Source organism: Dermochelys coriacea, chromosome 24 (genome assembly GCF_009764565.3).
Source record: "Dermochelys coriacea isolate rDerCor1 chromosome 24, rDerCor1.pri.v4, whole genome shotgun sequence".
Taxonomy (NCBI): Eukaryota; Metazoa; Chordata; order Testudines; family Dermochelyidae; genus Dermochelys; species Dermochelys coriacea.
In genome coordinates this window covers 921787-940678 of record NC_050091.1, presented here as the reverse complement: position 1 = coordinate 940678, position 18892 = coordinate 921787, and the positions used below count along the sequence as shown (strand labels likewise).

Genomic DNA, 18892 nt, shown 5'->3' with positions numbered 1-18892 from the left:
TGTCCGTGTGTGTCCATGCTGCCTGGCAGAGACCATGCCCTTGGGGAGCGACTTTTAATTAATTCAAGAGTCATTAATAAACATCCCAGTCTGAGCTGAATCCTGCAGCTCTCCTGTAAGGCTCTGTACGTTCACTTTTCATTCCCTCCGTTCCCTTGGAGTGGAGGTTCTTCTGGTTCACCCAATCTAGCTTGGGATTGGACATCTGCCCTTGGCTGTGAGGCTAACTCGGGACCAGTTCACTGCTGCAAACGATTTTTGGAATTGCTCTTCTCTTCTGCCATGCCCATCATGATGGTATCTGAGCTCTGCAGACCCACCCTGGATGTAACCACCAGGCTGATGTCTTTTACAGAGTGCACATCCGAACACTGCAGATATGCCAGGCATCTGTGCCTGGGGACTGCCTGCCTTCGCTCCTCCAGACAGGACTTTCCATCAGATCAGGGGCAGGGAGTTTCAGGCCCTGCCTCAGATTCACAGTAACTCCTGGTTTCTCTTTCAGAGCTTGGTGGGACATGTGCAGCGCCCCAGGGAGCTTCCAGCCTCTGCCCCTCTGAAAGTCGGACCACAGACTCGCTGGAACCACCGCTTCAACTCCCGCTGGGAGGACTCAGCCTTCACCTGGAAGTGATGGAGGCTCTGTCTGTTCTACATGGACCTGGCATGATTCGTAAGCCCCAGGGTCACTGGGGAAACATTTCCTGCCTTCCCTGGCTTTTGTGCAGTTAATTATCACCCTCCACCCCAAAAGTGACTTCACTCAGGGATGCTGTGTGCATTAGCCTGTGATCTGCAGAGATGCCAGGGGTTGTATTGAGAAGCTGTGGTTAGAATAGGGTGCAGGGGATAACGATAGCCACGCTTCTTACATTTTCATTCTCTTCCCCTTTCATGTTCTGAACAGACAGCGAACTAAACCTCACAACCATGCTGAGAGCGATCTCCTCCATTTTACTGATGGGGAAACCGAGGGACAGAGCAAGGCAGGGACTCACCCAAGGTCATTCAGGGAGTCACTGTTAGTCCAAGGATTAGAACTCAGGAACTCCTGGCTCCGGCATGTGCTCTTTCCACTAGAGGTAACACAGTCTCGCTAATCCTCTAAAGGCAGTGGTCTCCAAACTGGGGTGCGCGAGATGATCCCAGGGGGGTGCAGCAGCAGGAGCACTGCTGCATGGCACTCCGCTGTTTTTGTTTCTTCGGCGGCAGCTCCGCACCTCCAAGGCTGCTGTTTCCCTCCAGTGGCCCACTTGCGGTAAATCTTCCGGTCTTCTTCCGTCAGCGGCGCATCTGCGGCAGGTCTTCCGCTTTTCACCCTGGGGGTGTGTGAGCCAAAAAGTTTAGAGACCACTGCTCTAAGGAAACAGCTCACAGATGGGGAAACTGAGGGTCTCTCCTCTGTTATTCCTGGGTACGTCTACACTGAGTTTTAAAACCTGGGGCAGCAAGTCTCAGAGCCTGGCACTACAGACTCAGGCTCACGGAGCTCATGCTGGGCACTATGAAAAGCTGTGCAGGTGTTCAGGCCTTGGCTGGAGCTTAGGTTGTGAAGCCTGGGACAGTTCCTCAGAGTCTGTGCTCCAGCCTGAGCTGTAATGGCTGCACTCTGTTTTCAGCACCCCAGCAGCCCGAGCTGGTAGAAGCAGGTTCTGAGGCGCAGCTGGCGTTTTGTGATCCATAGGCTGTGCTGACAGGTGGTCCATGAATTGTAATGGCAGGGGCTGCACTGGAGGGCTCCTTGTGGTTCATGAACTGCTGGGGCTCAAAAAACAGCAGGCTTGACTGTGATAGGCAGCATAGGAGGGTCCCCTGTGTATTTCACGGCATATTTAACCACGCTGGAGGGTGCTATACAATCCTCTGGGTCCCAGGAAAGCAGGGGCACTCAGGTCCCCGCTGTTCTGGGCCAAAGCATGCTAAGATCAAACTAGGCCATTGGGTGCCTGTGACAAACTCCTTTTTGAGATGATGGGGGAGGCAGCCAGCTTAACTCCATCATCAGGGCGGCTCTGAGCAGGCAGCTTCCCTGACACCTGGCTCCCTGTATGCTTAGCCACACTCACAGCTAAGCCTGACCCTTGTTGCTTCTGTTCAGCTGGGGAGCGATGCGATTATCTCGTGTCCTCCCAGCTGCAGGAACTCACATGCCAGAAGATGCTGCTTGCTCTCCTCCACTGCGGCTGGCTGAGCAGAGGGGCTGATCTGTCAGCTGTGGCAGGAAGCGCCACGGGCTGTGGCAGGCACTAACAGACTCATTTTCTGGCTGTTTGCTGGGAAGTGTCACTCACATTTCTCCCGTTTGGCTGGCATTACTATGGCAGCAGCCAGATAAAGTACTTTCCCAGGCTAGCGAGTGAGTGCTCCCCCGGGGAGCTGCATTCAAAGTGGCTGAGTGTGCGGCACAGCACAACAGCAGCAGGAGCTAACCATGGAGGCAGGACTAAAACCCAGACACTGAGGGGTAGTTTCTGGCATGCTGAAAATTATCCTTCTTGACAGTCCTGCAAGCCTGGGATTCTAGGGGCAGAAGGAACCAGTTGCTCTCATAGAACTTGGAAAATCTGTGAACTGGTAAGTCAGTGGAGCAAATTCATGCCTCTGTAGTTTGGCACAGTCCCCCAGGACATGCTAGCCCGCAAGTGAGTCCCACAGCCTTGCTCCAGCCTGATGCACTAGATCCCACTGTGCCCACCCTTAGTCCCACTCAGTAGCTAGGAGGAGCAGCAGATGCAGCCCCTAAAGGAGAGGGTCTTGCAAGGGAGGCAGGCAAGTCAGGGCAGCACAGTGAAGAGGAGCAGAGGGATGATGCAAGAGGAACCCTTGGAATGGCACAGAGCTGGGCTTGGAAATACCTGACGCTGTGTGCGCGCTCGGAAATGTGTTAGGGGAGTAAGCTGAGGCCTGGTCTATCACTGAAATGTCAGTCGCCCTACCTCTGTGAGAAACCCACATCCCTGAAAGCATCCGTTCAGCCAACCTGAGCGCCGGTGGAGCTGCTGCAAGCTCGCCAGAAGGATTCTTCCATTGCCTGAGATACAGCCTCACTGAGAGTTGCATTAAATACAGCAACAGGAAAAACCCCTTTGTCAATGGCATGAGTGTCTGTACTACAGCCACAGCATTGGAGTGGCTGCAGTGTAGACGCAGTGTAAGCCTGTCTCTCGAGTTCCCAACTGCTGTTCTGGCCTTTGTGCACCTCCTGTGGGCCTGCATCCAGGGCTGTGGCCACTTAAACCTCCAAGGTATAAGCAGGGCTTAATTGGTGCATAGGCCTCATGGTGCAGCTGCTCAGCACAGGTGGATTTTTACCCAGATTTCGGTGCACCCCACAGTGGTTGCTGGGATCTCTCCTGACGATAGAAAGGAGGAGTAGAGCGAAGACACCCCCTCATCCCCAGCACCCAATGATTGGGGAGGGAAGACTGGGCCAGATCCTGAGCAGTGCCAATTTACACCAGCTGCAGACCTGGCGCTGACTATTGAATGGAGGAGCAGAGACCCACACAACAGTTCCAGTGCTGTCTCTTGGTGGATGTTGTGGCATTTGCCTGGTGACAGTGTGTCAATATGCAATAGTGCTCAGTCAAGATCATGCTGCATCATGGCCCAACAGTGCAGCATGGCACCAGGACCTCCCACACAGACAATTTTGTGCATCTTCATTCAATAACGATCCATCTATCTCTCTGGTGAGTCAAGGTTGTACACCTCCAGCTTCAAGTGCCTCTCAGCTTCTCCTTCAGGCTGGCTTCCATGAGACATCTCCAGCTGGGGAACTCTAGAAGCTGGAACGTATCAAGAGGATTTTGGAGAGGGACCTGGTACCTCTCTCTCAGCTCTGGGAGAACTGACCCCATTAGGTTAGTTTACAGAACACAAACAAAATGAAATATTAATGAAGAGGTGAAAATGACAAACGGAATGAGGGGGTGTGGAGACTTCACAGCTGGCTTTTTGTCGCTCCAAAGGATTCCTTACAACAGCTGGAGTAGCTCCAATGTGATTGAGCAGTTTTAGGATGGAATCTAGTCCCCACAAGTCCACTAGGGATGCTCACCATCTCTGTTCACTGTTTTGACAAACAGCTCTAGGAACCAAGCACCAGCCTGCTCCAGGTGTTGGCTTGTCCTGGAGATAGCTGTACCTGTGATGGGGGTGGGTCACCCCAGCCTCCTGTACCGAATTCACCCATCCTCTGCTGGCCTGGAACCTCACAGTCTGCTTTGCTTCTCTCAGAGTGAGATTGAGAGATGCTCCTCTGCAGGCAATGTCATTGCACTGGGGGAATCAGCCTCAGTTTTCACTCCTGCTCGCTCTGGTACTGCAGCCTAGAGCCGACAGGGCCTTTGGAGGCTGCTAGCTGGACACCGCACTGCTGGGTGCTTTCCAAATGCCTAGCTAGGCAGGGGAGCGGTGCGATGCCGTGAGGCAGCTGCCATGGCGTCTCCTCCTGAAATGCAGAGGCACTCCAAGTGTCTGCTGTGGTGGGTGAAACTCCCTGGCAGGCAGGAGCCACAGTGCTCTGACCCCTGCTTGGTGGCTAATCACCGCACGGTTACTGGGAACTCTGCAAGATGCCTGTTATTAAACCTAGTCACAGCACCTGCACATGCAGGCCTAGTCATGGCCTCCATGGTAACCAAATGGGGAGGCTGCCTTTAAGTAATTACTGTAATCATCCCTGGGAGCCTGGCATAGGAAGGGTGTGGCAGGGGAGGGAGGGGAGAGAAATGACTCAGCAAGAGAGATTCCTTGATGCACAAGGTGGACATGAGGACTAGCACCTGCCTGGGTAACCCTATGGAGCTGTTGGCCTGAACAGGGGCTAAGGAGCAGAGTTCCCAGCATCCAAGCGTACATGAAAGAGGAACAGTGGCTAGTGACATAAATGGCTGTGGGACTCAGACACCGGCTGTAAAACAGCAGGTAGCCATGGTTGGTTAGTTTAGCTTGATTAAGGAAAACGGGGAGCGTTATTTCATGCCAAAGCAAGGATCCTAGTGTACAGTACACAGCGAGAGTCACCCTCGTCAAGGCCCATGGCAGGCTGCTGAGGAGTGAGGTGGCTGGAATAGTTTGCTGTACCAGGTGAGGTTTCATTCCGCTAATAAAAACAAACATTCTCCCCCCGCTTCATTCTGCCAGTAACACGTAGCATTGCAAGGAGGCAGCTCTGCACACTGAGGAAGAGACTCGCTTTCCACATCTTTTCTTGAGCTTGGCCACAGGAGCTGGGGGGGTTTGAAAGTCAGTCAGATGCTCCGCAGTCAGTGCGGGGAGAGAAAGGCAGACGCTTGTAAAAACCAGTGGCTGAGAGGTTGGCCTGTCTGGGACAGCTGCCAAACCCCACTGCTGGGCACTGATCGAGGGATGTTTCTGTCGCACAGACCTGGGTCTCTGCGGAGTTGCTCTGCTGAGATCCAGAAAACTTCTGTCACACAATACTGTTCAGTAGCCTTTCCCCATGGCAGCTGGTCTGTGCCCCAGGCCCCATACTTGTTCTAGAGACTCACCTGTGCCCATTATTTATCCGCAGCTCATCCTGCCTTGCTTGGCATTATCTGCTGTTTTAGAGCCTGCCTGCTTAGTGGGCAGGTCTCACTGCCCCACTGAGGGTTGGCAACCATTGCTGGAGCCCAGTATTCATGAGACACTTTACCCACTGCATCCTTCCCATGCAGCGTAGCTCCGTGCATCCGCTGACTACAGAACTGGGCCCATGGTACTTTGGCAACTGTGTACTTTGCGGGCTGTTCAGGTATCCTGTAACACACACACACTCCAGAGTCGTGTGTCAAGATCTGGAAAACACCTGTTAGATCCTGTCCAAGTGTCATTCATTCCTCAGACAAAGGACACGTCAGATCCATGGAAGCCCAATGCAGTGATCCAGAGACCAGAGTGAGTTCCACCACTGAGAGACGGCCAGCCTGGGAGACCTCCCGTTCGCCCCACTGTCCCAGTGCATGCAGCGGTTCAGATTAACGCTGCGAGTTTTACTTACTATTGATGAGGATTTGACCTCCCCAGCTCCCAGCATCCTGATTGCTCACAGTCTTGCCAGCTTTCGGCAGTAGAGCAGCAGGAGCAAAAGTTGTGAAGTCTTGCTCATGGTCAAACTAGCTGAGAAGCTCCTAACCAGTGGGGAAGGAAGAGGGCTCTGTAAAATCCCCCAAACAAAACCTGCCTTGTCTTGCTTCCGAAGCTGTAGCTCTGGGTTAGACCTTGGAAGGGGCATCAGTGGAGTCCTAATGGAGCCCTATCTAGTCCTTGACTAAAGAGCCTCAAGGAGTGTGTTCGAAAAACGGGAAGGAAATTGAGGCAGGATCTCCATGGCTCAGTATAGGAAGGATCCAGTGGGTGGGTGTGAGGGGCAATCTGCTGGCCCCAGCTCCCCGAAGCTTTACTCTGGATTGTGTACTTTCTCCCCCGGGCCGCTTCCTTGAGAAAACACTCTTACCATGATGCCGGTGAGGAGGCAGATGCCTTTCCCACAGTATGTGTGAGGCACCATGTCACCATAGCCAATGGAGAGGAACGTGATGGAGATGAGCCACATGGCACTCAGGAAGTTGCTGGTCACATCCTGCTGATCGTGGTACCTGCCAAGGAGATGTACACCTCAGTGTAGGAGAAGAGAAAAGGAAAGCAGTCATCTCACAGAACTCTCCCCCTCCCCGGGGTCTCTGCCAGGTCAGATAATGGTGCTTATGGAAATAGGGCCTTGTCTATCTAGTTTCTAGTCCCCAGTGTCAGCAGGCAGCTGCAGAAAACACCAAGCAGCCACTGTATTGTTCCTGCACAATCCATCCCTGCAAAACTGACTGGTCAAAAGGGCATTTTCAGTGGCCTCAGACTGCAATCTTCCCATGCTGGATGTCTGCAACCCTGCCTCTGTATGGCCTCAGGACCACATCTTAGAACCATGCACTGCCATAGCAGCTGGGCTTAAAAAATTACTTGCAGCAAGATATGGAATCAGATAGGCGCACAGCCCTCGCCAGACGTAATTAACCTTGGCCTGAAAGCCTCTGGACTCATCTAGCATGAGACCATATTGCAAAATAGGGAATAAATATTAATAATGCAACAATGTTCCCCAGCAGCAGCAATTTCACAGTTTCCTCATAAGAAACCTCCCATGTGCGCGTGTACACCCCCCCCCCAAAGACTCAGCGGAAAGATTATTTTGCTTTCAGTCAGCGTTGCAGTCACATTTTAGCGAAATACCCTCCAGCTCCATCTGCACCGGGGCCATGCTGCTGGGCAGGGTTGTCTGTCTGAGGGGGAAACAGACGTGACTGAATGGAGAGGAGAGAGGCAGGCTGAGAGCGGCTACTGCTGCTCCGTTCTCACCAGTTGGTCAACCTGTCAAGGTTCCTCATGAACTTTTCATTTACATTTGAACTCACAGCACAATGTTGTCTCCTGCAAACTCGTTATCACCACCTCCCCATGAGCGATGAGACCTCATGAGAACAAATTCCTTCCCCTCCTGACGGAGCTGAAATGCACCTGCGCCGGTTTACACCTTTGATAACGTTCCCTATTTGGGCTCAAGCTGGCATGGAGACTGTCTGCATTACGGGTGTTTGACAGCAATGGCAGCTCGCCTCCTGTGTTCATGTGAAACTGGCCCTGGATTATGGATTTGGCAAGCACATGCCCCTGCAAACAACGAGCGCAAACTAACAGAGTGTGCTGGCAATTTCAACCCCTTCCTGTGGCTTTATACCTCATTTCGAGCTTCTCTGGTTAGCAGCTCGGTCTCCAGGCAAGAGGCTTGTAAAACAATCTGGAGCGAGCAAATGACTTAAGTATCAACCCCTTATTAATGTATTTTTCCTGACTTCTGTTCCTGCACCTACACACATGCGCACCCAACCACTGACTAAGGTTAGGGAGACTAGAGACCCAGTGTCACAGTAACCAATGCCCCCTGCTCTGCTCCCACATCCTCCTGGCTCTTTTCCTGGCTGATCCCTAGGTAAGGGGATCAGGTTTCACTGCAGGAAAACTTATTCCCAATCCTGCAAAGACTTGTGAACGCGCTTTACTCGAAGCATGTGAGGATTCAGTGGCACTCCTAGCCTCAGCTAGTAACTCCAGGGAAACTTTGTAATGTTTCCATTGACACGTTCCGTCCTTTGGACAAAACACCGAATTCTGGTCAGTTTCCTGTCCCTGACAAGGTCAACAAACTCTCTGGCTGGCCCCCAAAGCCTCAGCTGCTTCTCCTCCTGTTCCTGTACAGCAGTGAGGCCTGCTCCTCTGGCCCCCAATCTCTGCAGGCCAGCTTGTCATAGGCCTCTGCCAGATCCTCAGGCTCAGTTCAGGCCAGGCCAGACCATCTCCTTGGCAGTAACTGAGCCTGTAGCCTGGGGGAGATGAACTAGAACCGCTGGGCTGGCTTGGACGGTGTGATCCAGCAGCAGCAATGCGTCAGCGTACACAGCAAAGGACTCTGGTCTGGTTGCTGCTGGTCTCTTTCCCCGGCTGCAGGTCCAGGACACCCTACCGTTTCGAACAACCTAGCTAGGTTTAAGATGGAGCTTGACAAGTTTATAAACAACATTCTATAAGGGGTTGCCTGCGACAGCAGGGAACTGGACTCCATGACCCAGATGCTCCCTTCCAGGCCTATGTTCCAACTGCTCAAAAAACCAGAAACTCCAACTAGTGAGGAGCGGCCTAGCCTGCTGACCTAGTGGGGCTTTGCACTGTCATGCCAGATGGCACCCCCAGCCTTTCACTGCTCTGCCCCAGAAGGGTGCTCGAACCAGCTGCCCCTCTTCCAGCCAGTCTGAGCAGTGCGGACGAACTCCTAGTGGAGGAATCCAATCTAGACCTCTCCAACAGAGGGCAGGTGGCTGGGATGTAAGCACTCCAGGGTGGAGTGTTTTAAAGAGGAGACTGGCGTTGGTCTGCGGGCGGCAGAGGGCATAGCCCAACGTGCAGTTACCGTGATTGCTTTCTGCACAGGTGAAATGGTAGTCGAGACTGGAAGCCACTTCCAACAGGCAGCAGCAACCTGGTGTATATGGAGCCTCTCAGAGGCACCCAGCTTTGTGATGCAGTTCTGAATAGCCTGGTTTCCAGACATGATGAGAACCACAGCTCCTGTTGTCTTCAAGACCCAGCTGTGACTCCATGGTTTCCTTTGACTTCTCCATCTGCTTGCTGTGCTCAAGATGTTTATTTCCAGGCCCCTTTGGAGAAGAGGGATCAAATGCTTGATGGGGTGCTGTGGCTGGATCTGCCAAGGCCTGTTTGCTTCACAAGGGCGGGTTTCTCTCAGCTTCCTTGTGAAATCATTAAGGGAAAACAGATGGAGTTTTTGGCAATTTCAGCCAAATCAATTTGTCCAAGTTTCTCAACTCAAAACTCTCTGGACTGTTATTATTTTTATTTCCCCAAGTCTCCTCATCTGGAGAGTCTAATGAAATATGCAAGCATAAAAAAATGTTGACAAGAATCTGTTTAATATCACATTCCCCACCCTAGTATTAGCATAGAGAGAGGTCTAGTGGTTAGAGCAGGGGACTGGGAGTCAGGACTCCTGTTCCCAGCTGTTGGTGGAGAGTGTGATCTAGTGGTTAGAGCAGGAGACTGGGGGTCCCAACTCCTGGTTTCTTTTGCTGGCTCTGCCACTTGGGGAAGACACTGGGCCTCAGTTCCCACAAAAGGGGATAATGATATTTGGCCCCCCACAGGGATTAATGTTTCCCCACAGTGCTCTGGGATTGAAACTGGAGAACACTACTGAAGTGCAAATTAGGAACAGGGCTATTTGTTTTCTATGTGGATGAGAGGCTTCTGATGTATATAACAGTGCTAGAGTCAGTGCAGTTCCCTACTCCTAAAGTAGAGGGTCGAGGCAAAAAAAGCCTGCTTTGGAGAAGACCAGACTTCCCCTCTCAGTTACAGACTTCAAGTTGCAGTAACAAAGCTGTTCCCGGATGAAAGAGACCACAAGTCATTGGTTTGCCCAGTGCTATTGAGGCAGCCCAATGCAGGGCTCTGAGTGCAAGTCTCTGGAGTACTGTGAAGGCCGCATGCTCCACCCTCGGAGGAGGGAGCGCCTTGCATCATCTGGGTGGCTCTGGCTGATGCAGAGTGGTACTGACAGGCTGTAGCAGAGGGGAGCTGTGTTCAACCGTCTTCCCTTGAGGAAAAATCACCAAGGCGCAGGGTCCCTGGGAGAAGGAGGTGGGAAAACCTCCATGTCCCAAATGCTGGGAGAGATGAGGCAGAGTTCTCAGATGATGCTGGTGGCTTCATTTGATAAAGCCTTATTTCCTGAGCTTGCCTGCGGCCCAGTGTCCCTCTCTCCAGTCCCATAGGAGCTGTTCTGAAAAGCACTTCTGAGAATGCTGACTCCCACTGGGCCAGCCAGCTATCTGGGAATCACATGCTAAGTGTGGCTGACTGGGAAACCAAAGGATGTGAGAAGCCTCCTGCCCTGAGGGAGTTGCTGAAAACAGATTCATAACTTTTTTATCGAAGTTAAAGACAGTCTCCCAGCACAACGTGAAGACAACTGTGTCAGTTGTGGGATGCTAGATTAGAAAAAACAGACAAGCTGCCCCCCGAGTGCACAGCAGCACTCTCTGGGAACCAGAAGGAGACAGGATACTTGTTCTTAAGCAAACGTCTAGGGAGTCAGTGCCTAGCTAGAGGCTGTAGGAAGTCAGAAAGGCAGGTCCCAGAGGCCCCAGCTCAAATCAAAACAAGCTTTTCTCTTGCCATAGTATGTCTCAGATGCATAGATTCCAAAGCCAGAAGGGACCATTGATCATGCAGTCTGATCTCCCGTGTAACACAGGCCATAGGACTTCCCAGACTTCATTCCTCTCTGAGCTAGCGCACAGCTTTTAGAAAATAACAGTGTCTGCCAACGATGAGGCAGTCCAGGAACTCTGCACGGAATCAGGGGCAGCAGAAAGACCCAGCCTTCCCGGGCTGTATTTGCAGAAGGGCAGACAGAAGTCACTGTTGAACCATACCCTGTGAGGAGATCCCAGTGCCATCTATTCACCTCCCTTTCTCTGCACAACCAGTTACATGGGATCAGTATGCAGCTGAGCCAGACTGTGCACTCATCTTGCAGTATCACAAAAGCCAAGCGTGTAGCTGTTGCATAGGAGACTCCAAGGTAAACCCAGGGGCTGCAAGAAGTAGTGTTGTCAGTTCAGTAGGTGGTGCTCTTTCCCTGAGTCAGTTCCAGCTAAGGCCAGTCGATCTGTAAAATGCTTTGCCATCTTTCTGGATAAAAGATGCTATATAAATAGAAGGTGGTGTTAGGATCCTGTACCCCGGGAAAGAAATCTGCCAGCACACTCCTACCCTCTAGACTCAGCATGGCCAGCAGCAGAGCCATAAGCCCTGAAACCCCTTAACCTGAGCGAGAGGGAATAGTCAGTAAGCAGAGTACTCGAGGAGTCCTGGGCTGGAGGAAGCAAGCAGAGTGTCACCCTCAGCGAAGACAATTGCAGTTCTCCCCAACACGTATGCAGCTTGGCTGCTCCGTATCACTCCAGCACAGAGCAGTGCATCTGGTCAACTCCATACATAGCCATGGATAGCGAGATGTTACTGCAGCGAGGGATGGAGGTGGACTTATGAATCCCAGCTTTGTTTGAGGCAATTGCCAATACCATGAATACTACTCCAGCCTTGCTCTCCACTATGCATTGAAACCATCATCTGCTGTTTGTGCTCACACCCTCTCGCAGGCAGATTTTCACTTGGCGGGTTACGTCTTTCTCTGCTAACCAGTCAGCAGGGTCTTCCTCCTCCTGGAAAAGTACTTCCCCTCCATCAGGCAGCTGTGTGCCTCTGATAAAGGGCTTGGAGCTGTCGTCTGCCTGCCACAAGCAGGATGTGAACGGAGGAGCCTGGCTGATGAGAACAATTTGGTGGGGTTCAGAAGGAAAAGGGTTAGGGACAGGTCAACGTACCAAAGTTTTTTTCTTTTTTCCCAAAAAGCACTTTTGAGCAGATGACGCTTGTCCAGCCGGACAGCTGGCATGCACCTTGCCATATGAAAACTGCGAGAGCCGGCTGCAGGACCATGCTCACACCAAAGGCTGATGCAGTTGCTCTGACCTGAGCATTCATTTCCACCACCCGCCTTCCCCTGAAAGAGCAAAGCCAAATGCTGCTACTGCTGCTGGGAGCAAACGCGCCCAGGCTGCTTGGTTTTCTCTTGGCTTCCCTTGACGTTGCTTTCCCGTAGTGCAGGGCTGTTCCCTACCAAGCCTCTGGGACCGTGTGTTCCTTCCAAGGGAGTTGTTCGAATCTCAGCCTCCCCCATGCGTCTGCCCTCTCAGCCCAGTTTGGAAGTGGAGTATCTGAGTGCAAGGAGGCATGTTACTCCTCCTAGGCAATGCCCACAGCGAGCGAGCAACAGCCAGTTCACTGGTTTGTGTAAGTGTCATGGGAGAGGAGGGGAGGGGAGTGACCAGGAGGGAGAAGTGGGCAAACGCAGGGGTGTTGAGGCTGGCAGTGGTGACAGAGCAGAGTTGGCATGGGGAGGCTGAGCTCAGAGACAAGGGTAACAAGTTTCAGAGTAGCAGCCGTGTTAGTCTGTATTCGCAAAAAGAAAAGGAGTACTTGTGGCACCTTAGAGACTAACAAATGTATTAGAGCATAAGCTTTCGTGAGCTACAGCTCAGGGAGCCAAACAACTCAGCTGGGTCTGTCGCAGGTGGATGAATGAAGGTAATGCAATGCCCACCTGGAGAGCACCCAGCCATGCTTACAGGGCGTGCTTCACACACTGTTGAGCAGCGTGTGGCAATTACCCAGCTGCAGCTGGTCACTGGGAACTGACCCTGGAGCTGCCCTGATGCCTTTTTCCACAAGCCAGAATGGATTGGGGTGTGGGGCCCATGGTAGTCCTGTAGCCCCAGAACCGCCATCCCCTTCCCCCCGAGGAAATGGGATGGAACAAGCTGTAGCTGAGTGAGCTATGCTGCAGGCTACCTGGCTCCAAGCAGCTTTTAATGGGTGTGAACTTTCTAGAATGTAAAAAAGTGGGAGGGGTCACTGTGCTAACATATAGGCTCTGCACTCCAGGGATAACTGTTCTGATGGGGGCAAAACATGTGGCCCCCTTAGTAGGGGAGCCAGCAACCTCACTGAGCAGGCGCGGTGTATAAAGCATACTGATGGGTTGCTAAGCAACGCAAAGCTTTTGAAAAACCACAATCCACCCCTGACAACACGCTGGGGGTTGGGATTGAGCAGAGGAGCGGAGCAAGGAACAAAAGGGAAGCAACAGCGAGGCAGAGAAAGGAGAGCAAAGGGCTGTGAAATGCAGAGGGGAAAGGAAGGATGAATGGAGCTGGGGGAAAGTGACCAAGGGACACAGCATCCCATGTGCCATGAATGTTGGGGTCCCCAGGTTACAGGTGCCCACAGCTCCAAAACCACCCCAATCAGCAGAGGCCAAGGACGGATGAGCCACAGAGCTTGGACTCCTGTGTTTAGTCCTAAAAGAAAGAAGCGAATCTGCCGGCACAACCTCCTGCTGTATAGCAAACTGCAGCCATCCCAGCACGAGGCAGTGGTGACAGATTCACACGAGGATCCGGTTCCCCACCCCCCCCCACTCATGCTCTCTCTGTGTGGAGCTCTGCACTGGCAGACACTCCCTGTATCGCAGCTGCCTCTAATGAAGCCACCAGCTCTCCTGGCCGTTATGCCTGGGCAGCACTAGAACAATGTCAGGTCATTATTCTGCGTTCTAACGCCCTCTGCCCACCAGTGTGTGTAGTGGGTTAGGGAGGTTGGTGGGGGCTGCTTGCTTTGCCAACTTGTGTCCTGGCCCAATTCCATCCCCATTAATTGCATTTTGACACCTGCCTTTTCAGTTGGATATGAAGTTATTCTTGTCTTAAAATTGTCATGTAGCATTGCTGCTTCTTGATGGATTCTGTGGGCCACCCTAGAGAGGGCTGCATTCCGGTCTCCGTGGGACAATCCCGGTGTCTCTCAGACCTTGGCCAGCTGTGGGGGCATAAGGGTGCATTTGTTTGTGGTTGCTGCTTGGCTGAGGATAGTGCTGTCGTGGTATGGATCATTACCATGGCTGTGATCTGTAGTAGGGCGCTTCCTAACTTGTACAGTGGCTATTTTTTAGTATTAATGCTTATTTATTTACATTTCATTTTCCAGCCCAATCCCACAAGGGACAGAAACTCATAGTCAGAAGGGCCCAGGGATCTTGCCAGCCCATTTAAATCCCCCAGATGCAGAACCCATAAACCACACCGTCATAGCACCATCAGATAACCATACCCATCACTGCAGCATACAAAAGCTTGGCCAGTCAGGGGGTATGGCACCAGCACTCTTCCATATGACTTAAAGCAATCCAAGTTCCCCTTTAACGGGCCCCAGCAACCTAGATCAGGCCGTCATTGTGCTCTGTAGTGACTGGGCGCCTAGTCCAGGCACCTGGAAAGTGGAGTGAAAGGTCTCTTGCTCTCGGTGGCTCTGTCTCCCATAACCTCCCGCCCAAGGTCCCAGGAGAGATCCTGAAGATTCCCCTACTCAGGCTTGGCTATTGGAAGCACAGAGGCCATGCAGCTGAGGGGCCAGGCCAAACCCGAGTGGTGCTGCGATTCCATGCACAGGTAGCAGTGCTGGGGGGAGTCAGGCAGCTGGGGGGGAAAGGCACTTGAGAGGGAGAGAAGAGGGTCAGTGTCCCCCACTTCAGAGCAGGGGCTGCAGAGCACCATTCAAAGGGCCAGTGAAGGTCCCTGCAGTCCCTGGCACAGGTACGCACAGGTACAGCTGATTTTACCATCTCCATGGCAGGATGGGCTACTTCAGGCACGAGCCTGCGCGTCAGGAGCTGCGGGTTCAGTTCCTGCAAGATCTGGGCAAATCACAATCCCTCTGTGCTGCCGTCTGTAAACTGAGAGAACAATCCTTCCTTTCAGCGTAGGGAGCATGCACAAGTCATCAGGATGGGGCAGTGCCACAGAGCGACCTGGGTCACTTGGTAAGCCAGGCTTATGTGAACAACGTACATCTCGGGATGCTGGTGCACTGCCGAGCTGGAGGACTGTGTCCTGGAAAGTCGTAGGGGCCATGGCAGATAACCAACTGAACGTGAGCTTGCGGTGCACTGCTGGCTGAGCGAGTCACTGTGATAGCGACGTGGAAACAGAAATACTGAACTGGAACAGGACCGTGTCCAGGCCATCAGTGAGACCATTCCTGCAATCCTGGGGGCAGTTCTGGTGTCCACACTTCCAAAAGCATGTTGAAAAATTGGAAGGGATTTATAAAGAGCTACAAGAATAATTCCAGGCCTGGAAAAAACTGCCTTATAGTGAGAGACGGAGCTCAATCTGTTTAGTATAACCAAAAGAAGATTAAGTGTTGATTTGACCATGGTCTGAAAGTATCTACACGGGGTGAAAAAACAGGCTAGTAAATTATTGCTCTTTAATCTAGCAAGGCAGAATGTGATCCTGTGGCTGAAGCTGAAGCTAGACAAATTCAAACCAGAAATAAGGTGAGAGTTTTTAACAGGGAGGGAAATTACCCATTGGAACACCTTTCTTAGGAACCTGGTGGATTCTCTGTCACTTGAAATCTTTCAGTCAGGTTTTGCTGTCTTGCTAAAAGATCTGCTGTAGCTCACTCAGAAGTTATGCCCTGGATAAAGGAATTAGGAGAAGCTTAGACAAATACCTGTCAGGAATGGTCTAGATAATATTGAGTCCTGCCATGAGTGCAGGGGACTAGACTATATGACCTCTTGAGGTCCCTTCCAGTCCTATGATTCTGTGATTACCAGGTGAAATTGCAGGAGATCACAATAACCCCCTTTGGCCTTAAAGATCTAAGACTCTGAGCCATGGCTGTTCACGCTGCACACTCTAAATTAGGGTCCGTCTCTCACTATGGTTCGTACAGACCCTAGCACAATATGGGCACGACCGTAATAGAATTATCATCACCTGGGGAGCAAAAGCACAAGTCCAGGTTGCAAGAGAGTTTTAATGACCTAAAGCACAAGGTCTGTAGGATAGTGCCCATCACGGGTGGAAGGACATTCCTTGATTGGGATCTTTAAACAAAGCTCTAATATCATTATTAGCCCCCTATTTTCACCCCTCTAACTTGCCAATAACTCCTTTCGGTCTGAAGCTCAAACTCCCCCAGCAGATTGTTCCTGTCAAACCCAGCTGAGCCTGGGGGCTGGTGACCCTCCAAAACAGAAACCTGGCATGAGGCAGTTGATTATTGGGGCTTTTGGTTTGCACCTCTGGTGGCAGCAAACCGCAGGGAGCTGAATCAGTGCTGCAAAGCAGATGGCCTGGATTACTTGGCAGGGCTTTGGAGCACATTTTCTTGTTAATAGTGGCTCGGTTCAGACTCCAAGGATGTGATGTGATAGCATTTTGTTCAGTGCTAACTCCAACAAGACATCGAAGGACAACAAGCTGCGTTCTCAGGCCCTAGGCTAGACCCTAACAGCATACAGGGGATTTCACCAGGGCCAAGGATTGGGTCCTCCATGACTCCTCTAGGTGGTTACATTTGTGCTCATATCTGGCCCCCACTGGCAGAGAAAACCCTGGCATGCTGTCTGTACAGACCAGGTTAAAGGCAGAACATGGTTTCCTGGTGTTTTACAGCCATTGCCGGGCATAGCTGCTCCTGTTCTACCAGCGATATGCATGAGCACAGCTCTAAGAGGGGTTTGGTTTGGTTGGTAACACGTTCCAGGAATCCAGACTGAGGCTTCCCTTTCCCAGTGCACCCGCCCCCTGGGATGACAGTGACCCAGGGTACAGCCAGTGAAGTGAATCTGGGCAGGCCCATCTGCACTAGGAAACTCCATCCTTTCCTTGCATAGCAGTAGCAGCGGCTAACTCAAAGCGGGTCTGTGTGGGGCAGGACAGCATCGTCTGTGCATGGCAGTGCAAAGCACAAGGTGTTGATCTGCTGACTCCACACTGACACTGGCTGGAAGCAAGGAGGCCAGAGCTGGATATAGCTCGCTTCATTCTTGACTGTAATATCCCCCAGCTACCAAGCACCATGTGCGGAAGATGGAATCTGCCCAGCCAGGGAAGAGGCACTGAAGATGTGCAGCTGGAAGGTGTCACCTGTCTCTCCCTCAGCAAGCTGGAGAACTGAGTAGCTTTGGCAGGTGCTTTGAGCTAATGAACTGGCACTGCCAGCGCTCTTCCCGCGGGGCTCCAGGAGAGAGCAGCACTCATATTCCCATCCAGTTCCCACTGGGGAGACCCCAACTGCCTGCACTGCAAAGAGGTGAACAGCAGCTGTGGCAACGCTGACAGGAAGGACCTGCCATTGTCTGCACCAGCCCTTTGGAATGACGGTACCCCTAGTACACGAATGACTAGGTTCTGGTGGCGGACTGGCCTGCGGTGAGCAGCCAGCTGTGACAGTACTTTGCCCAGCTGTGGGGTCTTTCATTTAAGGCTTCACCAGCAAGCATTGATTAGACCTCGCAGTGCGAGCTAGGGAGGGACACATGAGGACCCGTCTGCCTACCCTGGGATGCACAGCAGGACAGGGAGTGGAGGGCTCTTGGCCAGGTGGTGACCAGCTGTGGGGAATATCCTTGAGTGCTTACACACCGGGAGCTTAGTCTGGTTCCTTACGTCAGGTCTGGGCTGGTCCTGGTGCTACGTCCCCGGCTGTGTCTCTGGGAGTTAGGAGAGGATTTTGTGAGACAGCCTCCATGTATGGGATCAGAACTGAGCCAGCGAGAGAGATGCGAATGCTACGGAGGGGGCTCTCTGCTGCCCAAACAGGCTGTGCCACTCCTCCGAGCAATGACCAGCTTGCAAGGGTGAAGGCAGGTGCTTCCCAAGGAAGAGAGAAACAAGTCTAGAGAAAAGGAAAGGGAGGGAGAGACCCAAAAATCCAAGGGAGGGAGGGTAGAGAAGCAGCTCCGGGGTGGTTTGAGCAGGCAGCCGGGAGTCAGTGCAGAGGCCTGCGGGCAGCTGGCCTGTGAGTCCTCAGAACGCATCTCCTCACCCTTCATTGGCAGCCCTGATCCTCCCTGCAGACTGACTATGTTGCTCCCCGCTCCAGGATTTCCCCAGCCCACATGGGCTGGACAAGCTCATCCAGGGGGAAGGGAGCAGGGCCCAGGCTCCCAATAGCATTTCCAACCCCGCCAGCCAGAGTCAGCGGTATTGTTAGGCAAATGGCAGGTGCAGGGCAAACATGAAAACGAGGCCACTGAGAGTCCTTCTGATCAATTAGCTACTCTGGCTTCCCAGTGCTTTTATCGCTGCTCTGTATCAAACAGCCCCTGGCCCCCAGCAGCACAGAGACAGGGCCGCCAAACCCCCCTCCCCACTCAACAGGCTGAGGATTGCCAGCATTGGAGCCTCTGGCCTACCCCCACCCCTCCCTCCCTGTCTGTCCATCCATCAGGTACTTCCACAGGCGCCTTACCATAGTGCTGGAGTATCTCGCAGTACCCACCACGACCAGTGCTGTGCTCCCTGCACCCCATGTTCTCCTCTCTCCCCTCCTTGTTTTCTTCCTGAGGTTGGGTTGTTTGACCCAGAACCTGGTGCTGTGGGGTCCTGATCTGACGGGCTCCTGGCAATCCAGCTAACTCATAACCATTGCCTCTCCCTCCAACTAGGTAGATCTCAGCATCGTCTTGGTTACTGGGCAGCCGCCTCTCTGGTCTGGACAAATGCAGTCTGGCCTGCTGAGAGCCGTGCAGAGATAGTTTCCCCAGCCTGTCCCTCTCCCCATGTCACTTCGCTCTCACACCCTACGTAAGCTTCTGGTCTGTTTTCCAGGCCCTTCCCCATCTCTACCCAGCTTCCTATCCTCTCTTATTCACTGCTGAACTTTGGAAGCTTGCCTC

At 52.5% G+C, this 18892-nt stretch overlaps 1 protein-coding gene and 1 long non-coding RNA gene across 10 annotated transcripts in view; one reads left to right on the top strand and one right to left on the bottom strand.

Annotated features, from left to right (window-relative positions):
• The window catches only part of LOC122457346, a 41049-nt gene extending 39974 nt beyond the window's left edge, over positions 1 to 1075 (top strand). The window contains exon 3 of the long non-coding RNA XR_006276849.1: positions 506 to 1075. This is a non-coding gene — a long non-coding RNA (uncharacterized LOC122457346). The remainder of the gene's footprint in view (positions 1 to 505) is intronic.
• KCNN3 (potassium calcium-activated channel subfamily N member 3) overlaps positions 1 to 18892 on the bottom strand; it is a 73317-nt gene that overhangs the window by 14237 nt on the left and 40188 nt on the right. For 7 of the 9 annotated variants that reach the window (XR_006276848.1, XR_006276846.1, XR_006276847.1 and 4 more), the window contains one exon: positions 6464 to 6605. Coding sequence is in view for 6 of the 9 variants with exons in the window: in XM_043501841.1 (XP_043357776.1) it covers positions 6464 to 6605 (142 nt within the window). In the remaining 3 variants the exon portion in view is untranslated. Of the gene's footprint in view, positions 1 to 1076; positions 1320 to 6463; positions 6606 to 8707; positions 11717 to 18892 lie in introns of those variants that run through there. The other 2 variants (XM_043501842.1, XM_043501840.1) reach the window with 2 other exon arrangements.